The 23,254-nt window shown below is 40.8% G+C and overlaps 1 protein-coding gene across 4 annotated transcripts in view; it reads right to left on the bottom strand.

Moving 5' to 3' along the window:
• The window catches only part of dagla (diacylglycerol lipase, alpha), a 450,361-nt gene that overhangs the window by 22,409 nt on the left and 404,698 nt on the right, over nucleotides 1-23,254 (bottom strand). For all 4 annotated transcript variants that reach the window (XM_068046193.1, XM_068046192.1, XM_068046194.1 and 1 more), the window contains one exon: nucleotides 22,825-22,979. In XM_068046193.1, the coding sequence (XP_067902294.1) occupies nucleotides 22,825-22,979 (155 nt within the window). The remainder of the gene's footprint in view (nucleotides 1-22,824; nucleotides 22,980-23,254) is intronic.

The raw sequence follows: 23,254 nt of genomic DNA, 5'->3' as shown, positions 1-23,254 counted from the left end.
CCTTTAACTTTCTTTCCTTCGATGGACAATCTGACTGAGATCAGGAACTCACTGTGTGAAGAAGCAAGTAGGTTTTAAAGTTCCAAACTAGCTTCTTACCCAAAATTAGATTTCTTGACTGATTAAAATCTAAATCAATGGTTACACACAATGTAGAAGAATAGCAGGAGTCTTTTACTCTAGGACTACCTGGTCAAAGAAGTGTGGAAAGTCCACCAACAAAAACATGTTCATGTAAGTCATACATTTTTAAATAATTGTTCCGCATGACTTAATCAACGACAATGATCCAGCTCATCCCCGAACTCATCTAAATCACTCATTCTGTTGTAGAGTACTGTGCATACAACATTCAAGGGAACATAGAGGCCTATTTCCACCTCCACAACATCGCCTGGCTTCACTCCTGCCTCAGCATACCTACTGCTGAACCTCTCATCCATGCTTTTGTTACCTCTAGATTTGACCATTCTAATTTTACAATTTTCATCTATGTTTTCAAATTGCTTCATGGTCTCGTCCCTTTCTATCTCTGCAATTTCCCCTATCACCACAACTCTCTGAGATAGCTGCACTCCTCTAATTTTAGCCTCTTGTGCTTCCCTGATTTTAATTGCTCTGCTATTGGTGACCGTGCCTTCAGCTGCCAGCTGTGCTGGCATACCCTCCTTAAACCTCTCTGCCTTTCTTTTCTCCTTTAAGATGTGTTTTATAACCTACCTCTTTGACCAAACTTTCGGCCAGTTGCCCTAATATCACCTTATGCGGATCAGTGTCAAGTTCTGTTTTATAATGCTCTGGTGAAGTGCCTTTGGACATTTTATTACATTAAAGGCGCTATGTAAATACAAGCTGTTGTTGTAAAAAGTATTAAAGGAATACTGGATTCTCTATTTTTGTGGAGATATGTCCAAGCTAAAGAAAAATACATAACTGACTCCTGAACTTAAATTCAGCAATGTGCTAACTAACTACATTTTTTCATTTGAGTAATGCTTCTAAATCTTGAGCTCAAAGTTGTTGTTTTACCCATTTAATTTTTCGATCCAGATGGCTCTTTTCCCACCACTCCTTTCATTTAGTATTGCTTTCAAAAACTTCTTCCTTTTACTCTATACTGATGGGTTTTACATTTTCTGCAGTTTCTCTTTCCTTGTTTTTGGACATTGCCCGACTCTGAAAAGGCCTCAGCTCATGTGCTGCTGAAACCCTCATCCATGCCCTTGTTACCTCTGGACATGACTATTCCAATGCTCTGCTGGCCAGCCTCCCATCTTCCACCCTACATAAACTTGAGCTCATCCAAACTTCTTCTGCCTGAATTCGAACTCACACCCAAATCCTGTTCACCTGTCACACCTATGCTCACTGACCTTCCAGTCTGGCAATGCCTCAATTTTAAAATTTGTATCCAAGCAGGAACAGCGCACAACAACATATTGATCAGGCAGCTCCTCGACAAGCTGCGTTGTAATATTTTCGTCTTTCACACATTTCCTTTTGGTTACTACCTTTCATTTCAATTCCGTTTTGTTTGTCTACATTTCAATCATCCCTCTTTTCTGACCGTCACTCGTCTCCAATCAGTAAATTATGAACATTTCCTAATCAGTAGGAACAAAATCCTTTGCTGCTGCTGAAGTCAGTTTTTATGAATCACTGTACAAGAGGAGCGGGAAACACATTACTGTGCATTATGACATGTCTAGAACAAGCAAGTAAACTGCAAGCAAGGTGAGTACATTTATTAAGAGGCATTTCCTTATTGAAAACATATTTAGCAAAGACACATTTTTGATGGCTTTGATCATTCTATTTGCATTTGTAAACAATGTGCATGTGTTAAAGACAGTGATCAGGGAATGGACATTGAGGTGCACTGCTCGAGCTCCTTTCTACAGATGTAATGCTGCTCAGATTTGACTTCCCAGATTCCTGGATTTCTTTGCCATCAGGCTTATAGTGCTCTACGGGATTGCAATACAATACTCAGTGGCTGTGACTCTGCTCAGCTATTCAGTCCCTTTTAATTTCAAGGTAACTTTGTTTTAGCCGAAAGCCCATCCCTCAACTGCTGCGGTTATCTGCTAGCCTCTGACTGTACTTCTTGTTTCTCAGTTTTATTTTGCTGTTGTGCAGGTCCTGGACAGAAATCTGCTTTCTTCTGGGCCTAAGTCCATTTCTCCACTGCTTCTGGATGTAATAACTTCAGCTGCCTGGGCCCTAAGCTCCAGAAACCCCTCCCTAAACCACTCTGCCTCTTACTTTGCTTTCCTCCTTTAAGACGCTCCAGAAAACCTACCTCTTTGACCAAGCGTTTGATCATCTGTCCTAATAACTCCTTATGTGACTTGGTGTCAAATTTTGTTTTATAATACCCCAGTGAAGCACCTTGCAAGGCTTTATTACGTTAAAAGGCACTACATAAATGCAATATGTTCTTTAGTCATGACAGTGACCTCAAATGCTGCTGCCATTTTCTATGGGCACTGTATTCACAGCTGGATCATCTCAATTCTAATATCTGGCCTACTGCTGCATTCTCAACTATCTGTTCCTCATTTGATGCTGAGCTAGCTCTGACCTATGTCTGCTAGTTCCCATCCTGTTCTGAATTCTGATCCAGTGTTGCCAAATGACCTTTGCTCTGCTGTTTACTGCCTGCTTCCTATTTTTCACTGATGCACTTCCTCCGTCTGCTGGTATATTGGATCTGTCGTGTGCACTACTAATCACCAAAACCACTACTCACCTCCGTTGATCACCTGGATCAAATTACTGCTAGCCATGGTTGATTTTCCATGTTTTCCCCACTCTCCATTTTCCACAGAAAAACCTCTAGCAGCGTGCCCACTGATATCCTGCCTGTCAAACTGTTCCTTGACTCATTTGCCCCCCACACCTGTCTCCGAACTAAAACCACCCCATTGACAAATCAACTTCATCCTAGCATGGACTTTAACCTTGGACTCTTATTATCTGCTCCCTATTCCCCATTTACAACCAGGACATATCTATCCTAATCTTTGTCGTACCTACGTAACTTCAAATTTCTGTGCATCCTTTTTAAGTGCTTTTTTGGTTGCCGCTCCAGATCCCAAGTCTAAGACATCCATCTTGCTTTATACCTCCTAGGCTAATCTCTCCTGTCATCTTCCTCCCTGTTACCTAACCATGCAACTTTTCATTTCTCACCTCAGGTACTTTGTCCATTCCCCCATCAACCCCCACCTGCTCCTCTACCTTCCTATTCTACTGCCACCGTCCCAGACTTGGCTCCCTCATGAATAAGGCCTCAGCTTTCCTCTCTGCTTCTCTCAGCATTTTCCAAGGGCCTATTGAGGCATTCATTACTGCTTCCTTATGAGCAGCAACTCAAACTGCCCCATCCTCCTCTCTTGCCGCCCTTCCCACTCAACGCACCCAACTGCGGGCTAATCTTGCAAAACTCCTTCTTGTCCAGTGCACCCCGGACTCCATCAATGGATCAACAATTATTGTTCCTCTCTGCATCTACCCCCAAAATGTCCCTCCCTTTGTCACAAGGTCCATGACATCCATGACCTTATTTTGCATTACTGCATTGACATCATGGCCTTGACATAAACTTGGCTCATGGGTGATGGCATCACCCCCTTATTGAAGCATCCAATTCAATCCCCCTCCTTGGCCACTGAACCAGACTGTTCGCAGCATCAGCACCCTATCTGACCCTGAGCTGAACTTCCAACCCAATATTACCTCCATCACAAAGGTCACCTCATTCCACCTGCAAAACATTGTCCATCTACTCCTCTGCCACCACCCATGTGCTGTTCCAATGTTCTCCTGGCTGGCTTCCAAAACTGTTCCAATGTTCTCCTGGCTGGCTTCCATCTTCCACCCTCTATAGATCTGAGCTCATCAAAATCTATGCTACCCATATTGCAACCCAAAGTGCCACTCACACATCACCCTACATTACTCTAACATTGCTCATTGTTCACTAACCTACAGCGGTTCCCGATACACCAAAACTTAAAATTTTGTCTTAAATCTCTCCATGGTCATGCCCCTTCCTATAGCTTCCTCCAGCCCTGCAACCCTCCAAGAACTCAACAGCTTCTCCAATTATCCTCATGTATCCTCTACTCTCTCTGTCCCACCACCCTTGACCAGGCCTTCAGCCATTTAGGCCCCAAGCTCTGAAATTCCCTTCCATAAACTTTTTCATCTGCCTTTAATACTTTCTTAAAACATAGCAAGATTTTAGCTATCTATCCTGATAGCTTTTTCTGTGGCTCGGTGACAATTGTTGTCTTACTATGCTCCCATGAAGCATCTTGGGGTGCTTTTGTACATTAAAGGCACTATATAAACGCACAGCCTCTACTACCTTGAAGGACAAGGGCAGTAGGCATATGGGACCACCATCTCCATGTCGTACACCACTCTGACTTGGAAATATATCCTAATTCCTTCATCATCGCTGGGTCAAAATCTTGAAACTCCCTACCAAACAGCACTGTGGGAGTACCTTCACCACACAGACACACTGTTCAAGAAGGTGCCTCACCACCACCTTCTCAAGGAAAATTAGTGATGGGCAATAAGTGCTGGCCTTGCCAGCAATGCCCACATCCTGTGAATAAAAAAAACAAGCAAGTTGTTGTCACAGAGAGTGGTTCTGTTGGTTAGAACTGCAGACTACCTGGGTTTGAGAAAGTCAGGTGTGAGTGGGTCAGCTGACAAAACTGGAAAATACACTGGTTACAGACAGTCAGCAGGGAATTGGTCAGCTGTCACGGCTAGAATGAACATGTTGGTGTCAAAGTGTACAGTTGCTGAATAAATTATTTCAATGATATTTAGACAACACAAAAGCTGTATTAACAAGAACGATGAGCAGACACCATTACTGACATAAAAAGGGATTTATTTTCACTGGTTTTGTGGCTAATAACTTGTGGATTAAAATCCTTGAGTATCAGCAGCAGTAGTAACAATATTGCCACAGATAAAAGTGAAAAGGTGAGAAATGTTATGTGGAAAAAGTAATTTGGCAGTTACGATTTTAAGATGTGTATCCACAGCTGACTTATATCATTTAAACAAGTTACGATAATGGAAGTTTTCTGTGACTGGTACAGTGTAATTATGCAAGTGCATCTATGTCTTTATATATGCATAATTCATTTTACAGGCCTAATAGTGCAAACAAACCAGCAATATCTTGCACCACAACATGTTAAAATTGAATTGTATGATGTTAAATTTAACCCAACTTATGTGCTAGTATAATACTGAAAATCAAGTTATGATGGTTAATGGTGGTAAATTTCTGTTCATTCACGCGAAGTGTCATTTGGCACTAGATTATTCTAATTACTGATATGAAACTCTATGATGTCATTTAACTGTGCTGTAGATGTAGCTATACAATATAGCATATGAAATAAGTGTCCTCTTGAGGTGCCTTAAAAGTAAATAGTCCTCTAACAATTCTGTACTTCATTCATGCTGATGGCCAGATTGTGGTTATGTCATTTTAATTGAGTTGGTTTACGAAAGATTATACATCACATATAAATACGCACAGATAAATCAAAATTGCAATCTGTTTCTCCTACAGGTTAAATAGAACTGGAGAATGTGCAGATTCAAGACAGTAAAAAGAAAATAAATACAAGGAATCAATTTAGGAATGGCAATGGATTTGCTAGGTTCAAAAACTAGTGAAGCCCGTGGCACCGAGGGCAAATTATTGACCCGGTTAGGAGATTGGCTGAGTGGCAGGAAACAGAGAGTAGAGATAATGGGCAGGTACTTGAATTGGCAGGATGTGATAACTGGTGTCCCACAGGGATCTGTGTCGGGACCTCAACTATTCATTGTATTTATTAATGACTTAGATGACAAGACAGAGTGTCACATATCCAAGTTTGTCAATGACACAAAGATGGGTGGCATTTGTAAGCAGTGTAAGTGGAAGCATAACATTACAAGAAGATATTAATAGATTAATTGAATAGGCAAAATTGTAGCAAATGGATTTCAATGCAGGCAAATGGGTGATCATCAACTTTGGACCTAAAAAGGAGAGATCAAAGTACTTTCTAAATAGTGAAAAGTTAGAAGCAGTGGAAGTCCAAAGAAATTTACGGGTCCATGTAGATAGATCATTAAAATGTTATGGGCAGGTACAAAAATATAATCAAACAAGCTAATGGAATAAAAACAGAGAGTGATGGAAATACTCAGTAGGTCTGGCAGCATCTGTGGTAAGAGAAACAGAGTTAACATTTCAGGTCTGTGGCCTTTCATCAGGCTAACGGAATGCTGGCCTTTATATAGTTATGAGACTGCTTCTTTTTTTTGTAAAATATGTTTTAGGGACTTATAGTTGAATTATGGACATTGATTCATCTCGAATCTTGAAGAGATGCTGAACTTTGTTTTTTTTAAAAAAAGAAGTCACCAGAAGGTTCCTGGATTTGGCTTGTAAACAAGTTTTACTGGAAGGCACCTGTCTGTGGATAATCACCCAGCAGTGATTGTTTTTGACTTGGGGAGATCTTTGCAATGAAGTGACAGGTTAAGATTTATATAGAGGTCAGGAGGCTTGACTTCTGAAATGTTTTTAATTTCAGTTTGAACTGTTACAACAGACAATTGGTTTTTGCCTGCCAAAGACAACCCAGCTCTCTGTCTCTTGAAAAGAAACCCTGCATAAAGTGTGTTCAGTTTCCTATTTCCAACTGTATTTGAAGAAACCCCTGCATATCGAATGTGTGGGAACTGAAACCTTGTTGCTGCATTTCTGCTGTAAGACTATTTAAAGCCTCTATAGCTGCATTTCTTGGAAATTCTACCCAAACTGATCTTCAACATCGCCTGGAAAGAACTGTTCTTGGAAGATCCCAGTGACAGCCATGTATACGCATTTGGGATGCCAAACCAAAACCAAGGACAAGTATTCCTGCTTAAGTGTTTTTTGTTGTTTTCTTTGTAACAGTGCTATAAACAAAAATCCCTTTTATTTTTCCCAGTTAACCGGCATATATGTGTGTGTGTGTGTGTGGGGGAGGGGGGGGGGGGTTAAGATAAATAAGGGGCTTTAATATTTCAATCAGTGTATGTATGTTTTACTTCATTATTGGTTAAGACTATGTAGGAGCAACAGGGTGGTGGTGATAGGAGATTTTAATTTTCCCAACATTGACTGGGATTCACTTAGTGTTAGAGGTCTAGATGGAGCAGAATTTGTAAGGAGCATCCAGGAGGGTTTTCTAGAGCAGTATGTAAATAGTCCAACTCGGGAAGGGGCCATACTGGACCTGGTGTTGGGGAATGAGCCCGGCCAGGTGGTTGAAGTTTCAGTAGGGGACTACTTTGGGAATAGTGATCACAATTCCGTAAGCTTTAAAATACTCATGGACAAAGACGAGAGTGGTCCTAAAGGAAGAGTGCTAAATTGGGGGAAGGCCAACTATACCAAAATTCGGCAGGAGCTGGGGAATGTAGATTGGGAGCAGCTGTTTGAAGGTAAATCCACATGTGATATGTGGGAGGCTTTTAAAGAGAGGTTGATTAGCGTGCAGGAGAGACATGTTCCTGTGAAAATGAGGGATAGAAATGGCAAGATTAGGGAACCTTGGATGACAGGTGAAATTGTGAGACTAGCTAAGAGGAAAAAGGAAGCATACATAAGGTCTAGGCGGCTGATGAAAGACGAAGCTTTGAAAGAATATCGGGAATGTAGGACCAATCTGAAACGAGGAATTAAGAGGGCTAAAAGGGGTCATGAAATATCTATAGCAAACAGGGTTAAAGAAAATCCCAAAGCCTTTTATTCACATATAAGGAGAAAGAGGGTAACTAGAGAAAGGATTGGCCCACTCAAGGACAAAGGAGGAATGTTATGCTTGGAGTCAGAGAAAATGGGTGAGATTCTAAACGAGTACTTTGCATCGGTATTCACCGAGGAGAGGGACATGACGGATGTTGAGGTTAGGAACAGATGTTTGATTACTCTAGGTCAAGTCGGCATAAGGAGGGAGGAAGTGTTGGGTATTCTAAAGGGCATTAAGGTGGACAAGTCCCCAGGTCCGGATGGGATCTATCCCAGGTTACTGAGGGAAGCGAGAGAGGAAATAGCTGGGGCCTTAACAGATATCTTTGCAGCATCCTTAAACACGGGTGAGGTCCCGGAGGACTGAAGAATTGTTTAAGAAGGGTAGCAGGGATAATCCAGGTAATTATAGACCGGTGAGCCTGACGTCAGTGGTAGGGAAGCTGCTGGAGAAGATACTGACGGATAGGATCTATTCCCATTTGGAAGAAAATGGGCTTATCAGTGATAGGCAACATGGTTTTGTGCAGGGAAGGTCATGTCTTACCAACTTAATAGAATTCTTTGAGGAAGTGACAAAGTTGATTGATGAGGGAAGGGCTGTCGATGTCATATACATGGACTTCAGTAAGGCGTTTGATAAGGTTCCCCATGGCAGGCTGATGGAGAAAGTGAAGGCGCATGGGGTCCAAGGTGTACTAGCTAGATGGATAAAGAACTGGCTGGGCAACAGGAAACAGAGAGTAGCAGTAGAAGGGAGTTTCTCAAAATGGAGACGTGTGACCAGTGATGTTCCACAGGGATCCGTGCTGGGACCACTGTTGTTTGTGATATACATTAATGATTTGGAGGAAAGTATAGGTGGACTGATTAGCAAGTTTGCAGACGACACTAAGATTGGTGGAGTAGCAGATAGTGAAGGGGACTGTCAGAGAATACAGCAGAATATAGATAGATTGGAGAGTTGGGCAGAGGGTTGGGCAGAGAAATGGCAGATGGAGTTCAATCAGGGTAAATGCGAGGTGATGCATTTTGGAAGATCCAATTCAAGAGTGAACTATACAGTAAATGGAAAAGTCCTGGGGAAAATTGATGTCCAGAGAGATTTGGGTGTTCAGGTCCACTGTTCCCTGAAGGTGGCAACGCAGGTCAATAGAGTGGTCAAGAAGGCATACGGCATGCTTTCCTTCATCGGACGGGGTATTGAGTACAAGAGTTGGCAGGTCATGTTACAGTTGTATAGGACTTTGGTTCGGCCACATTTGGAATACTGCGTGCAGTTCTGGTCGCCACATTACCAAAAGGATGTGGATGCTTTGGAGAGGGTGCAGAGGAGGTTCACCAGGATGTTGCCTGGTATGGAGGGCGCTAGCTATGAAGAGAGGTTGAGTAGATTAGGATTATTTTCATTAGAAAGACGGAGGTTGAGGGGGGACCTGATTGAGGTGTACAAAATCATGAGAGGTATAGACAGGGTGGATAGCAAGAGGCTTTTTCCCCAGAGTGGGGGATTCAATTACTAGAGGACACGAGTTCAAAGTGAAAGGGGAAAAGTTTAGGGGGGATATGCGTGGAAAGTTCTTTACGCAGAGGGTGGTGGGTGCCTGGAACGCGTTGCCAGCGGAGGTGGTAGATGCAGGCACGATGGCATCTTTTAAGATGTATCTAGACAGATACATGAATGGGCAGGAAGAAAAGAGATACAGACCCTTAGAAAATAGGCAACATGTTTAGATAGAGGATCTGGATTGGCGCAGGCTTGGAGGGCCGAAGGGCCTGTTCCTGTGCTGTAATTTTCTTTGTTCTTTGACTTGTTTTATAATAAACTGATAATTTTGTTGTTTATTAAATAAACCTGGAGGGAGTGAAGAGTAAAGTTAATAGAATGATACCCGGACTCCATTGGATTAAATTATAAAGAGAATTAACACCAACTAGGGTTGTAATCCCTAAACTTTAGAAGATTAAGGGATAATTTGATTGAAATTTTCCTAATATTAAAGAGGAACACGTGGGGTAGATACAGAAAAACTATTTCCATTGGTTGAGGATTCTAGGACTAGAGGATATAGCCTAAAAATTTAGAGACAGGTCTTTCAGGAGTGTAATTAGGAAACACTTCTACATCCAAAGGGTAGAAAACGCTTGGAACTCTTTCGTAAACAGCAGTTGATGTCAAATGAGGCAAAGATGGGTATATGTGGTTTGGTCACAGATCAGCTATGATCTTATTGAATGGCAGAATAGGCTTGAGGGGCTAAATGGCCTATTCCTGTTCCTATGTTAAAATTAGAGAGAAACCTGAATAAAGAAAAAGCTATAGTCTTGAAAATTGATATAGATGGGAATTTGAGGAACAATGACAGTGATGAATCAAATTAGAGGTGCAATATTCAAATAAGTCTGCCAATGGAACAGACTGAAAAGTAAATTTGAATGGAAGAAATAACTTCAAGATGATTCACAAGCTAGAATCGAGCAAAGCATCAAAAGGAGAAAGTGCTGAACAAAAGAGGAAACTTCAGAATAACAAAAACAAAAGCTGCCTTAAATGCTCAGAGAGATAAGCTTTTTGTCACCTATGTTTTTCCCTTTCCATCCCGTCTTCTGAAGGTGCTGAAGGGAAGCTGCTGTTCCACAGGTATCTGCTGCATTCTAGTACATTTCCTAAATTATCATTGTTAATGTAACTTTACAACAGTGCTGATAGCCTATTTGACTGTAAAGGGACACAACATCCCAGCCCAATCCTATTACCATTCAAAGTGCATAACACACATATGTTCCCAACAAGGGGCCACCAGATCAATCAAACAATTTGAACCTGACTGATCTTTTCACTCTGCCTGAGCCCAACTGTAGTGTACTCCATTTGCTATCCTGGCTGATATCAACAGAAACTGGGATTCAAACTTAGACCTTCAGCTGTCTATAGATTTAGAGCTACATCAGGTGGTATCTTTGCACATTAGGCTGTTGGAACAAGCCTGTATGTTTCATGGAATTGGAAATCAATAGGCACCTGATATTAAGTTCTGAACCATGCTGGGTATATAGTTCCATAAACTCTAGTCACCTTTTTCTACCTTGCTTTATGAAGCTTATACAGTGAGAGCCAATAGACTATTTGACTACGGAAGCATCATGGTTGAGCCCTAGGCTCACCTACCATTCACACAAATATTCCAGTAGAGACACTGGACAGTGATTAAGAGCAGGAACACTGGTTGAATCTCCACGTCCCAAGCCTTCCTAATCTGAAACCAATGAGTTCACATCACATTCTTACTGAAGGCTGGTGGAAATCTAATATTGAATTTGGGACCTATTTAGTATATATTGACTTTATTAACTGAGCCATTAAGAGGAAACCATTTTTCAAAACTCCATTAAGTAAACTCATTCTATATGTCATCACCTGGAGAGTATCCCTCCATTCTTCAGGTCATCTGCAGTTGTGACCTCTTAGAAAAATAATTTATCATTGATTTTTGTGCAAATCATCTAAATCAACTTTTTAGTCATCAAAGAATGTGGTCAGAAGAAATTGAAATTTTCTGCAGAAATACTGGAATTGGCTTTGCACCCAGCAATATATGCTAAAGATAAAAGAAAAAGGAGCACCATGTGTATCACCAAAGAATAAGCATTTGGGGTTAGAGAAACAACAACCTGTAAAGTACTGCAGAAAGGCCGTGGAATGAATTGGAAATTGCATCTGATATGTACCTGTCATCCCTGAAAAATAAATAGGAAATTTCAAGAATAGGCATACTATTAGGCACAACAAGCCTATTCCTCTTGAATAGATCAGCCCTATCTATACAACAGCTCCATCAGACAACTGTTACTATAAATATTTAATACGAATGACCAAGACACTTAGGAAAATAACTTCTCATACTACATGCAGTCAGAACCTTTAAAGATATTCTGCATACTACGCACATGCTACCCCCTCGAGTTAACAAGGAGGTCACACTTGTATTGAAGTGGGACCTGACACTACCCAAACCAATATGAAAAAAAGCTTTTCTTTAAACTTTCCTGTCATTGACTTTCATCTATATAAGTACATTCTGGATGGTGGTTTTGAAAGATGTCCAGATCTTGTACAATAGCTCTCTGGGTTATCAGGACCAGTTGATGCTACTGTAGTTAATGATTGAGCCACAGGTGTTTGTTTCTGCCCAGCCTGCTCCTTTGCTTGATTGTAATTGGATTTGGTCTCGAGTGCTGTCCTATTTCGGCAAAGATTCCAACCTGGATGAAAATCAGAATATTATCTATGTCGCAAAGAACACCATTGAGACACTCTTAAGTACTTGCAACATTTGCCCTTGGAAATGTTCTGCTACATATGAAATTCCTAACAGTAGTTATTTGAAATAGTATCAAGTAAATGGGGTTATAAATGTAATTAATAGAAGTGCAACAACTTACAATTTTATATCTCTTTCTATTTTATATAGAAAGAGAAACATCAGAGTGCTTAATGTAATAGTGGATAACAAGTGGACCCCGAGTTTGGGGTAGAAAAGTGGGGTGGGGGGGGGGGGAAAGAGAAGGGCAGTGGAGGGGGAGAAGGAGGTGCTGGTGTTGGAAAAGGAGGTCTCAGACATTTCGGATGGCAGGAAGGAAGATAGGAGCTGCTGAGGGGAAGAACCCAAGCTCGGGAGTAAGATGGCTGCAGGAACAGCCGCCATCAGTAGTACAGAAAAATGGCCCATGTTGAGAGAACTGGTCAGTGCTCAGAGACATAGAGCTGGAAGAGATCATGGAGGGAATTAAAAGTAAGGGTAAGAATCAGAGTCAAGTCGTTGGGATCCAGAAAGCCAGTGGGGCTTGGTGAGGACAGCAGTGATAACAATGTGGGCCTTGCTGCGGTGAGAACACAGATTGTGACATACTGGATAATCTGTGGTTCGTGAATAGAAATGGGGAGGCATGATAATCACCCAAGTGGTCCAGCAGCAGAACAAAAGCTTGGCTTAGGGTTTCAGCAGTGGCAATGAGCCATGTTGCAAAGGTAAACGAAAGTAGCCTTGGTGATAGATTGAAAATAGGGAGGAAGCTGAGCACAGGGTTAAGCAATACAACAAGGTTATTCACCTCTGGGGCCAAGTCTGAGGTGACAACTATGCTGAAAGATAGATTTAAGGCCAGAGATGCAAGGTATTTTACAGGAGCCAAGAGAATGGCTTTGGTTTTAGTGACATTGAGGAGAAATGTTTGACTCATTCAGTTGGAAATGATGACAGCAGCAGGAGGAAGTGAGATGTAGGGCTGAATTTTATCAGTGCGCCGCACTCTGCGGCAGCGCACTGTGAAAGTGGCGGCCTTTCGACACGGAAGTGCTGCCGCCGAGCCCCTGCGACATTACGCGCGGGGACTCATTTAAATAGAGGGGGCAGAGCGGCCGCCCCCGATGACATCATCCCCGGAAATGGTGGCCGGTGTCACCGCACAGACGCTGGCACCATTTTTAAAGGGCTTCGGTGACCTTAGATGGAATTTTAATATTTAAAGGCAAAATTAGTTAAAACCTTGTTTTAAAATTTTATTGGAATCTGGAACCCTTCCCTCCCCACCCCCTCACAATGTCTATTTTAGGGCCAGCAACCCTGAATTAACTTTACTGACTCACGAACATTCCCCCCCAACCTCGTCACTTTTGTCCTTCAATCCCTTTCCACCATCCCCACAGCCAATAAAAACATTTTCCCTGCTCCCCCTCATCTGCCCTGATAATTTTAGTCCTCCCCACCACCAGTTTCTCGCCTTGGAACTCCGTATGGCGTTCCGAACGCGCGCGTGTTGCGATCGGCGGCCGTAAAATCGGCCTGGGACGGCCACCGCCAGCAGGTAAAGTCATTTGCATCTTATTAATGTTCATTTAAATATTTAAATGAAGGGGCGGGGAGCCACACCGAGGTCCCCCCGCCACTGGTAATGTGTGACGGGCCCTTCGCGCGTCGGGGGTTGAGGCGGGCCTCTCCCCAAAGAATTTTACAGGCCCCCCACCAAGATCCACGGTGTCAGGGAGCTGGTAAAATTCAGCCATAGAGCTGGCTGTCATCAGCATACACGTGAAAGCTGACTCTGCGCTTCTGGATAACATCAACAGTGGCAGCAGGTAAATGAAGAGTAACAGGCCAAGGGTAGAACTCTGGGGTATACTAGAAATGACCTTGCAGGCATGGCAGGAGAAACCACTTGAGGTGCAACAGATAACAGTGGATTTAGGAGAGAGCACTGCCACGTAGTTGGGCTATGGAAAGGATCAATCTTTAACCCATAGCACTTTCCAATACTCAGAGTCGGAATACCAATTTTGAGTAGATTTTTGAATCCAAAAGCTGCTCTTAGCATTTGATCAACTATGAACAGTTGGTCAATTTCTTGCCAAATTCTCCCACTCAGTTCAGTGAAAATCAACACAAATGCAAACGTATCCACTTTGATGGGCAACTATCACTACTGTCTTCTTTATTACTCCCAGCCGGTCCATAGTGCCCAAATTATTCTTAACCTTAGAGGTAATGAGCTATGTCATGGAGTCATGAGGAAAGAGAGTTGGGCATCATACCTGAACTTTGTAGTGTACTCATCTTTTACTTTCCTCAGAACGTGAAATGATTTCAGGAATTGCCTTTCGTACTTCTGTTTTTCGGACATCTGTGTCACTTTTAGAAATTAAACCTTGGGCCTTGGTTGTTGCTCATCCTAAAAGGCTTCTCTGTTGTTGAACATTAATTTCCTTTTGTACTGATATTTCTTCTTTTGTTAACGTACTCAGAAAGCACCCTTGGAGATCTGACACCCAGGATCAAACAGAATCTGTTCAGTTCTGACGATAGGTCATCAACTTGAAATGTGAACTCTGTTTATTTTTCTACAGATGCTGCCAGACCTGCTCAGTATTTCCAGTATTTTCTGTTATTATTCCAAATAGAATCTTATTCAGTTACAAAAGGAGTATTTATTTCCTGTTTATTTACAAACTGACCACAATGGCATCTGCTCCGATGTCACGTTTAAATTCAACTGGATGGTTCTTGAGCAAAAGGTTCATTGGACACAATTTGTTTCCCCTGATATTGACAATTCCTAGGAAAGCTCGAGTTTCTTCAGCGGCATTGCAAATCAAGCTGTGTTCTGAGAAAACATCTACATAATGCCCCGTCTTTAAACCCTAATGCTAATATGGCTGTGCATACATTTACTCCGGAATGATTCGCCACACTGCACAAATTTAAGCCTCTCTGTTGGGTTATTGAGCTCACTGCGAAGATTTAGTTTGCTCCATCTATGCAGCACATCCATATTGTATTTTATGGATTCAATAGGATTATCTATCAGGAATATGGACTGCTCATTCTTAAATATTTTCCTCAAATGTACCTAGTTGACAGCTTACTAGAGAGTAAACTTAGAATCATTTTGGATGTGGTCAGCGTTTTGAAGACTTAGAAATAGTCTGTGATGGAACATTTAATTGTGCAAGTTTCTATATTCACAATTATCCACAAGACAGTACAACAATCCGATCAGCAAATTAACTGATTAATTTCTTCTTTCGGCTGGTTAAACTTAGTTGCTCGAATATTACATTACTTCATACCAAAAAATGTTTTTCAAATTTCTCAACCATGTATTTGCTTTACAAATATCAATTATGCCAAAGGTGTTGATAATATTCTTTGCTTCATCTACCGAGTAAATTTGTACTTGCTTTATTACCTCTGACTTTATCACACTTTTAAAATGTCATCTGTTTTGGTGAGTAATCAAGGTGCATAAAATTAAATGTTTAGATGTGATTTATTTGGAAATTTTTACAGTGGGGTAGTTCAACAATCTTGGAACTTGCCATAACACTAGTATAAAATACAGCAAAATTCTCTCCAGCTAGATTTCAATCTTCATGCACTGAAGATTTGCAAATTCCAAACAGGCTAAGTTTTTACCATATAATTTACACAAGCCTGCCACACTGTTCAGTTTCTCCTTTTATCCCCTTTTCTTTTAGGTGTTATTTCATTCTTTCCTCATATTGCTACAGACTGAAACCATAACTCATGTTACTTTAAACAGATGTTAAGAACTACTAGGACATTGGTTAAGAACCAGCAGCAGCATATATAGTCAGTGCATCATACTAACATTTTCAACAACAATGGAACTTGGGAGTCAATTTTTTCTCTCCACGTGGACACGTGGCTATAAGCAAAGATTACATCTTTGGTCTCACATCATCTGATGAAGAAGATTTAAAGTGGCATACTCCAAGAATGACTTGTTACTTTGTTACTATAATCCCTATAAAACCATTAAGTGCAATTCACAAAAATACTGAGATACAAACTCAGAATCAGTGTAGATTCTAAAATGTTACTATATGCATCAAATTAGATGTCAAAAATGAAAGTTTTCTGTGGTGGTGGTGGGGGGGGGGGGGGGGGGGAAGGGATGATAGAAATAATTCTTAATCCTTCAGCGTCAATGGGCTCCTCCGGTAATTTCATCACTGTCCCGTCTCCTGTCATCACCTGAGCATCATGCAGATTGACTGCACCTGAAGTGCCCTCTACTAGCAATCGCCTGAACCCCACTATATTTCTGAGTTGAGGTTATCATCATACCCTAACGTGCCCCTGGTAGAAGTCTCTCCCTCAGGCAGCCTTCAGTGCCCAGAAATGGGGGCAGAAACATACATGTCAACCATTTCTGACAGTCAACTTCTCAATCCATATATCAGCTTTTTACAAGAAATGCCAACTTTTTTCAGTGGCACTGGAAGTTGTCAATATCACCAGTCAGATCATTTGGAAAGTGAGATTAGAACCTGTCAGAATCAGATGGTTCCTTCTAAAAACATTTTGTTTTCCTCAAAATGAACTTTCTGGGGCATATCTGCCTGTTCCTTACTTGAAGGTTCATTTTCTTCAAGGCTAAGTCCAGTTTTTTTTTTGAGAGAAGATGGCTATTTCCTGATGCGAATACATCAACTTGCTTCATTTATCAATTCCTATCACTGTTCCTGTAGAAAGTAAGGTTGAAGTGATAATAAAAGCAAAATACTGCAGATGCTGGAAATCTGAAATAAAAACAGAAAGTCCTGGAAATAGTCAGCAGGTCAGGCAGCATCCGTGGAGAGAAAAGCAGAGTTACCGTTTCAGATCTGTGACCCTTCATCAGAAGGTCAGACCTGAAAAGTTAACTCTGCTTCTCTCTCCAAGGTTGAAGTGATGATGTACTGTACTTAATTAAAGAAAATACTGGTATGCAAACTCAGAATCAGTGTAGATTCTAAAATGTTGATACATGCATCAAATTAGATGTCAAAAATTAAAGTTTTCTGTGGGAGGGGTGGTGAGGGATGATAGAAATAATTCTTAATCCTTCAGCATCAATGGGCTCCTCCGGTAATTTCATCGCTGCTGTCATTACTGCTTTTGTGCACTGCAATAAAAGAGATGGAATGTTGAGCACATCTACACTGTAGGTTATGCCAAGTCTATGTCCCACTTCATTTTCAGTCTAACTCTTTATCTTTACATACAATGGGTCAGTTTGCAGATGGTACAAAACTGGAAAGGAAGCTGTGAGGAGGCTGCAAAAGAGACTGCAAAAGGATATAGATAGGTTAATTGAGTGGACAAGAATCTGGTAGATGGAATAAAATCTCGAGAAATATGAAGTTATCCACGTTCATAGGAAAAAACAGAAATGTAGAATTTTTTTTTTTAAATGATGAGAGACTGAAATGTTAGGACTGAGAGAGACCGGGAGTGTCCTCGTGCACGAATTACTGAAAGTCAAAATGCAGCTACAGTAAGCAATTAGGAAGGCAAATGGTATGTTAGCCTTTATTACAAAATTATTGGAATATAACAGTAAATAAATTGTAAGAAAGTCTTGCTGCAATTTTACAGGGCTTTGGTGAGACCACACCTGTGATATTATGGACAGCTTTGATTGCCTTACTTAAGGAAGAATATACTTGCTTTATAGGGAATGCAACAAAGGTTTACTAGACTGATTCCTGGGATGAGAAGATTGCCCTATGATGAGAGATTGAGTAGACTAGGCCTATATTCCCCATGATTTAGAAAAATGAGAGGTGATCTCATTTAATATAGAAAATTCTTAAGGGTCTTAACAGGGTAGATGCTGGGAGGATGTTTTCCCTGGATGGGGAGTTTAGAACGAGGGTCACAGTCTCAGAAAATAGCGTCAGCTATTTAGGACTGAGATGAGGAAAAATTTCTTCACTCAAATGGATGTGATTTGGAATTCTTTACCCCACAGAGCTGTGGATGCTCAGTTGTTGAGTATATTCAAGAGACATTGATAGATTTTTGGATACTAAGGGAATCAAGGGATTTGGAGATAATGCAGGAAAGTGAAGTTGTGTTAGATGATCAGCCATGATCTTAGCGAATGGTGGAGCAGGCTTGAAAAACCTACTTCTCTTCCTATTTCCTATGTTCTTATATTCAGAGTTGTTATGGAGCTCTCAATTATTTTGAAGCCATGTCATTCTTTTTGCAGCTATTTGTCATTTTTGCTAGTTTTCTACGTTGGCATGTATGTGGGAATTGCTGCCATCTTTAACAACTACTGACTGCTCTCCTAAAGCAGTAGTCAGAAGACCTCCCAGATCAAAGATCTCTGGGGAAGCAGAAAGAAAAAAGTTTCACTTACCTGGCTACGTTTCCCTGGTCTTGCTCACTTCCTGCAAATCCTCTAATTTAAGAGGGCCCTAGTGCAAGGCCTATTCACCAACTTCTCCAGGTGCATTGGACAGTAAAACCAGTCCTGTAGACACTATTTAGAGTAGGCTGTTGATAGGCAACTAGGTTTGAATTTAGGCCAAACTACTGGGCATTTTCAATTCCTTTCTCTACTAGCTGCAGAACCCTACATGAAATGATTTTGGAACAGTCTAAATGCAAAGCTTTGAGAATGAGTCCACAGCAAAATATTTCTTTTAATTCAGCATTGACCTGCAATAAATAGGCAGCGTTGTTCTGGAAGGCATGAAAATGAAAATACCACACTGATATGGTTGGGGGAGGGGGAGGGGGATTGTTCTTGTAAGGCAGGAAATAAACATTTTGTATCCAGCTACTGGAGATATGGCATTTTCTTCCATTACACATTTTCAGCAGTAGAACCCATAGAGCTAACAGTATATTATCAATATAAAAGTGCCAATAACTCAACAGTACCTTACACTCGCATAGCGTTCCTCACATGAAATAACTGTTCCGAGGCTTTACAAGGGAAGAAGAGGTGGACAAGGAACAATAATTTGAGGAAAGAATAGGAAGAGGCCAAGGGCCTTTAGGAGGCATCTGAAAGCAGGGAGAAAGACAGCAAAGTGAAGTGAATCAGGGAGAGAAATCAGAGAACAAGGGCATATTGGCTAAAAAAAATGTCAGCTTCCAATGGAATGAAGGAAGGAGGGATCAAGAGTTAGTTTGAAGGCAGAAAAACACAGGGTATGGCCTAGTACATATGACTGAAGTTTGCTCAGATAATATGAAGCAATACTGTGAAGAGATCTGAAGGGTGTATGGGAAAGGACGTGGGCAGCAAAATTCTTAATTAGCTGATAAAAGATGAAGAAAGGAACACAGCTTAGTAGAGTATTTGAGAATTTGATTTTGGAGGAGATTAAAATATGAATTAGGGTTTCAGCAGCAGTGGGGCGAAGCAGGTGTGTTTGTGGTCAACATCGTGAGGGAGAAGAATGCCACCTTGGGATAGACGTGATGTGGGATAAAAAATGCGGCTCATGGTCCAACATGAAGTCAACACTGCACATGACCAGAGTCAGACTGGCTTTGATTCAGGCAACAAGTCAATGCAATTTTTGATTTATCCAAATTTCAAAGGCTGAATTAAAAAAGAGGGAACAACTAAAGTAAATAGACAGGGGAAGGTTATTCAACAACACTTCAGCAGACAACAAATAGAATACCTTTAAAGGTATAATATGGAGCATGCAGGATAAAACATACTGAACATCAACAGGCTCAAAATAAACAAGTATGACCTTAAGTGGATTAAAAATTAAAAGTAATAAAGAGAAAAAACAACCTTTACAAATACTGCAGGGAAAAAGGGGAAGGGACTCATTGGGATGAATATAAGAAAATGCATAAACACATTAAAAGATGATCAGAAGGGCAAAGCAACACTTAGAGAAAATTATGACACAGACTAAACATTATAGATTAAAAATAATAAAAAAGCAGGTTGCAAGATTCCACACAGCAGTAGTTACACATGTAAATTTTTGAACCTGTGCCCTCGAACCCCTGAGAGAAAAATTGGGGCCTGATTGAGGTAGGGTGATAGAATAGCTCCCATTCACTGAGAGCAAAATCTGTCTGATGGAGTTAACAGTAACTCACAGCATTGCAAAAATATACTCAATCTTCCACAAAGAAGTCTGCATTTGTCCTTCCCTGTCCTATCACTCGCCCCCCCCTTTTTACCCTCAGATACTGGGGAACCAATGTCCTTGTGCCAAGTTTGTATTGCTAAAATCAAGTCTTGTATCCAACATCAGAACCAAAGACCTAGAAAAATATGGACCCATGATCCTGCTGTTGGAGCCACTGAATGGATATCACTGTCCTACGATCCAAATTACAGAAGTGCCAAACATAAAAGCGCCCAAAAACATTGTCCTGATTATACTTTCCAAGAAAGAAAGGTATTGCACACTTCTTATTGTATTAAATCAAGCACTAGCAGTTCTGCAATTTTTCCAGGACAACAACCATTACATTGAACCAATCCATTTTTGTTCACAACCCTAATCAAAAGAGCAACTTAACACCATTTGCAGTACAGCTCCCCTCCCAGTCCATTCCCTTTCTCGCTGGTCAATTAGTTTTTCTACACTAAATATCAAAGTGAGCACATGAATAATGTTCACTTGAGTGACACATAGGACGGCTGCTGGTGTCCACGTAACTGGCTTCAAGAGAACAGAAAATCTGATAAACTGGTAGTTATCAGCATTTCTGACAATAAGAAATGTACAATACTTCTCATTTGCCAAAAGTAGAGTGAGGACAAAGCATTTTGTTGTGGAATAACAGGCCTGGAACTCTAACCACAGTCATTGGGGAAAGTGTGAACTTAGGATTTTGGTACGGGGTGAAGCAGCAATTAATAGCTGGCGTTTTCCTCTCCAGTCTCGGCATCACCAAACTGTTGGTTAGACAGCAGAAAAACTGGCAAAAGAAACAATGCATTGTGTGGAGGAAAATCTAAGAGAGATAAAAATACTACTTTACTGCAACATGTGGCCTGAAGTGGAGTACTTTCTGGCTCTCAGGCTGATTCAGACAGTTACAATGACAGAATAATAATGAAACATTGCATTAAAAAGGGGGTCAATGCAACAATCTGGTATTCAAAATGCATGCAGCGGTTACAGCTCCAACCTCAGCCAACTAGTTGCTAATACTTAAATCACGGAGTTTGTAATTTTTGGGTTTTTATTCTGTACTTCCTTGAGACTGAAGGCAAATAGAAGGAAGGGTGAGAAGGGAAAGGAGGGCATACTTGGTTTGTTCAGAAAATTGTGATGGTTATGAGCATGCAAAAATGTCCGTCAGGAAAAATTCACCTGGCCTGTCTCATACAGTTGGAAATTAAGGGACTCTTTACCCTCTACATGCCATGCCATTTCCTGGGACAGTTGAAAAATGGAATCAAAACCCAAATCCAGTTAGGGCGAAACATCTGGGAAAATACTCTCCAATCCCTGTAAGAGATTAAAACTAGACAAGGAGATTATATTAATCATCACTAAATATTATTTGATACCTACCTGTTATATGAGGTGATCTTTGGTGCAGTGGCCAATCTCAACACACTTACAATAATGCTCTTTCTTGAAGCAATATAACAGATCAGCATAAGCCAGCAATTTGGTTCAAAGAGCTACTATTCTCTGGGAAAGGAAGAACTGCCTTACATCCAACCTATTTCTTCTCTTGCATAATTTATACGCATCATCTTACCTAACTTATCTAATTAGAATATCAAAAATCAACACATTCTTCCTTTCTTCTTTGAACATGCACGCAATCTAATTCCTTCATTATTTTATCCACTTCCAGTAAATCATCCGAGTCTACATATCTCTAAATCATATAGACCTAACTCTTGAAGATAAAGAGGTTTAAACTGGGAATAAATTTTGCAGCCCTTCTCTGACCCTTTTCCAAAGCCTCTAGATATAGTGGGCCAAAACTGGATATAGTATTCTAAGTGAAGTCTAAGCAAGGTTGTGGAATGTTCCCTCATTTGACTTATCTAACCCACTATCTCAACTTAGTTACATGCTCCACCAACCAAGACTGAAAATTGCAATCCAAGAGAGACCTGTGCCCAACATTAGAAGCTGCACTTCAAATCTCGGTTTATGTGTCTGTGTTACACTGCGTTAGAACTGACAGCCACTTGCAGAGAAATGCCCATCTTTAATCAACCCCACCCTTCCAGAAAAAGGACACAGAAAAGTGGAGCATTAGAGGAGTTTTTTTTTTAAGTGATACAATATGAATCAACAAGCCATCGTTTTATAAATACATTCCGTGCAAGAGCTGGATCTCATACACTATTCTGTCTGCCTTCCTTTAAATTTTAGTTAGGTTCTGACATGTGTCACTTACATTTGCCACCCCTTTAGTTTTGGAGCAGAAAATCCTGTTTTTGAGTGGGCGTTTAAGCGACAACTAAACAGAAAAACTATGTTTTTTTCCCCAAGAGAGGTATATCTTCCTCCCACTTTTCTGTCTCATGATGTGCAGGCACAGATCAGTTATTAAGGTTCTCTGAATTTTTACCTTCAACAAAGCAAACAGAAGAACTTGAGCCATAACCCATACCTTACCCCCATCTCCGGCTTTGGACTTTCTGTATATTTTACCACTGCATTTACTGTGGTGTGCTCTTACTTTAGACTGGTGTTCCTCCTTTGGTCGCCATGCTCTATTGGTTGAGGTTGCTGCTGAACAATCATGTCAGGATTCAAATCCACCTCTGTCGGACTGACCATTACCTTCGCTGCTCCTAGTAAAGCTGTTTTCCCCTTGTTGTAATTCTCTAACACCTGGTTAGGAAGGGAAATAAATGATTTTAAAGGAATACAAGCCAAGTGAATTAGTTCATATTTGCTTAATTCACCCTTTCCAGACCATCTCTAAAGAGAGGTGAAGTCACTTAGGTTAGATGAATATTCAATGAAGATATATTAGGGGCTGGGTGGTACAATGGGTTATCTTTGGGATCTTAGTTTAAATCCACTTCAGATTATAGAAAGTTACTGTCTCATTTGCCTGTTAAGTAAGCTTCACCTAGTTTCTTCTGAAAATGGGCCATAGCACA

Source organism: Heterodontus francisci, chromosome 14 (assembly GCF_036365525.1).
Source record: "Heterodontus francisci isolate sHetFra1 chromosome 14, sHetFra1.hap1, whole genome shotgun sequence".
Lineage (NCBI taxonomy): Eukaryota > Metazoa > Chordata > Chondrichthyes > Heterodontiformes > Heterodontidae > Heterodontus > Heterodontus francisci.
This window is presented reverse-complemented; position numbering and strand designations above follow the sequence as displayed.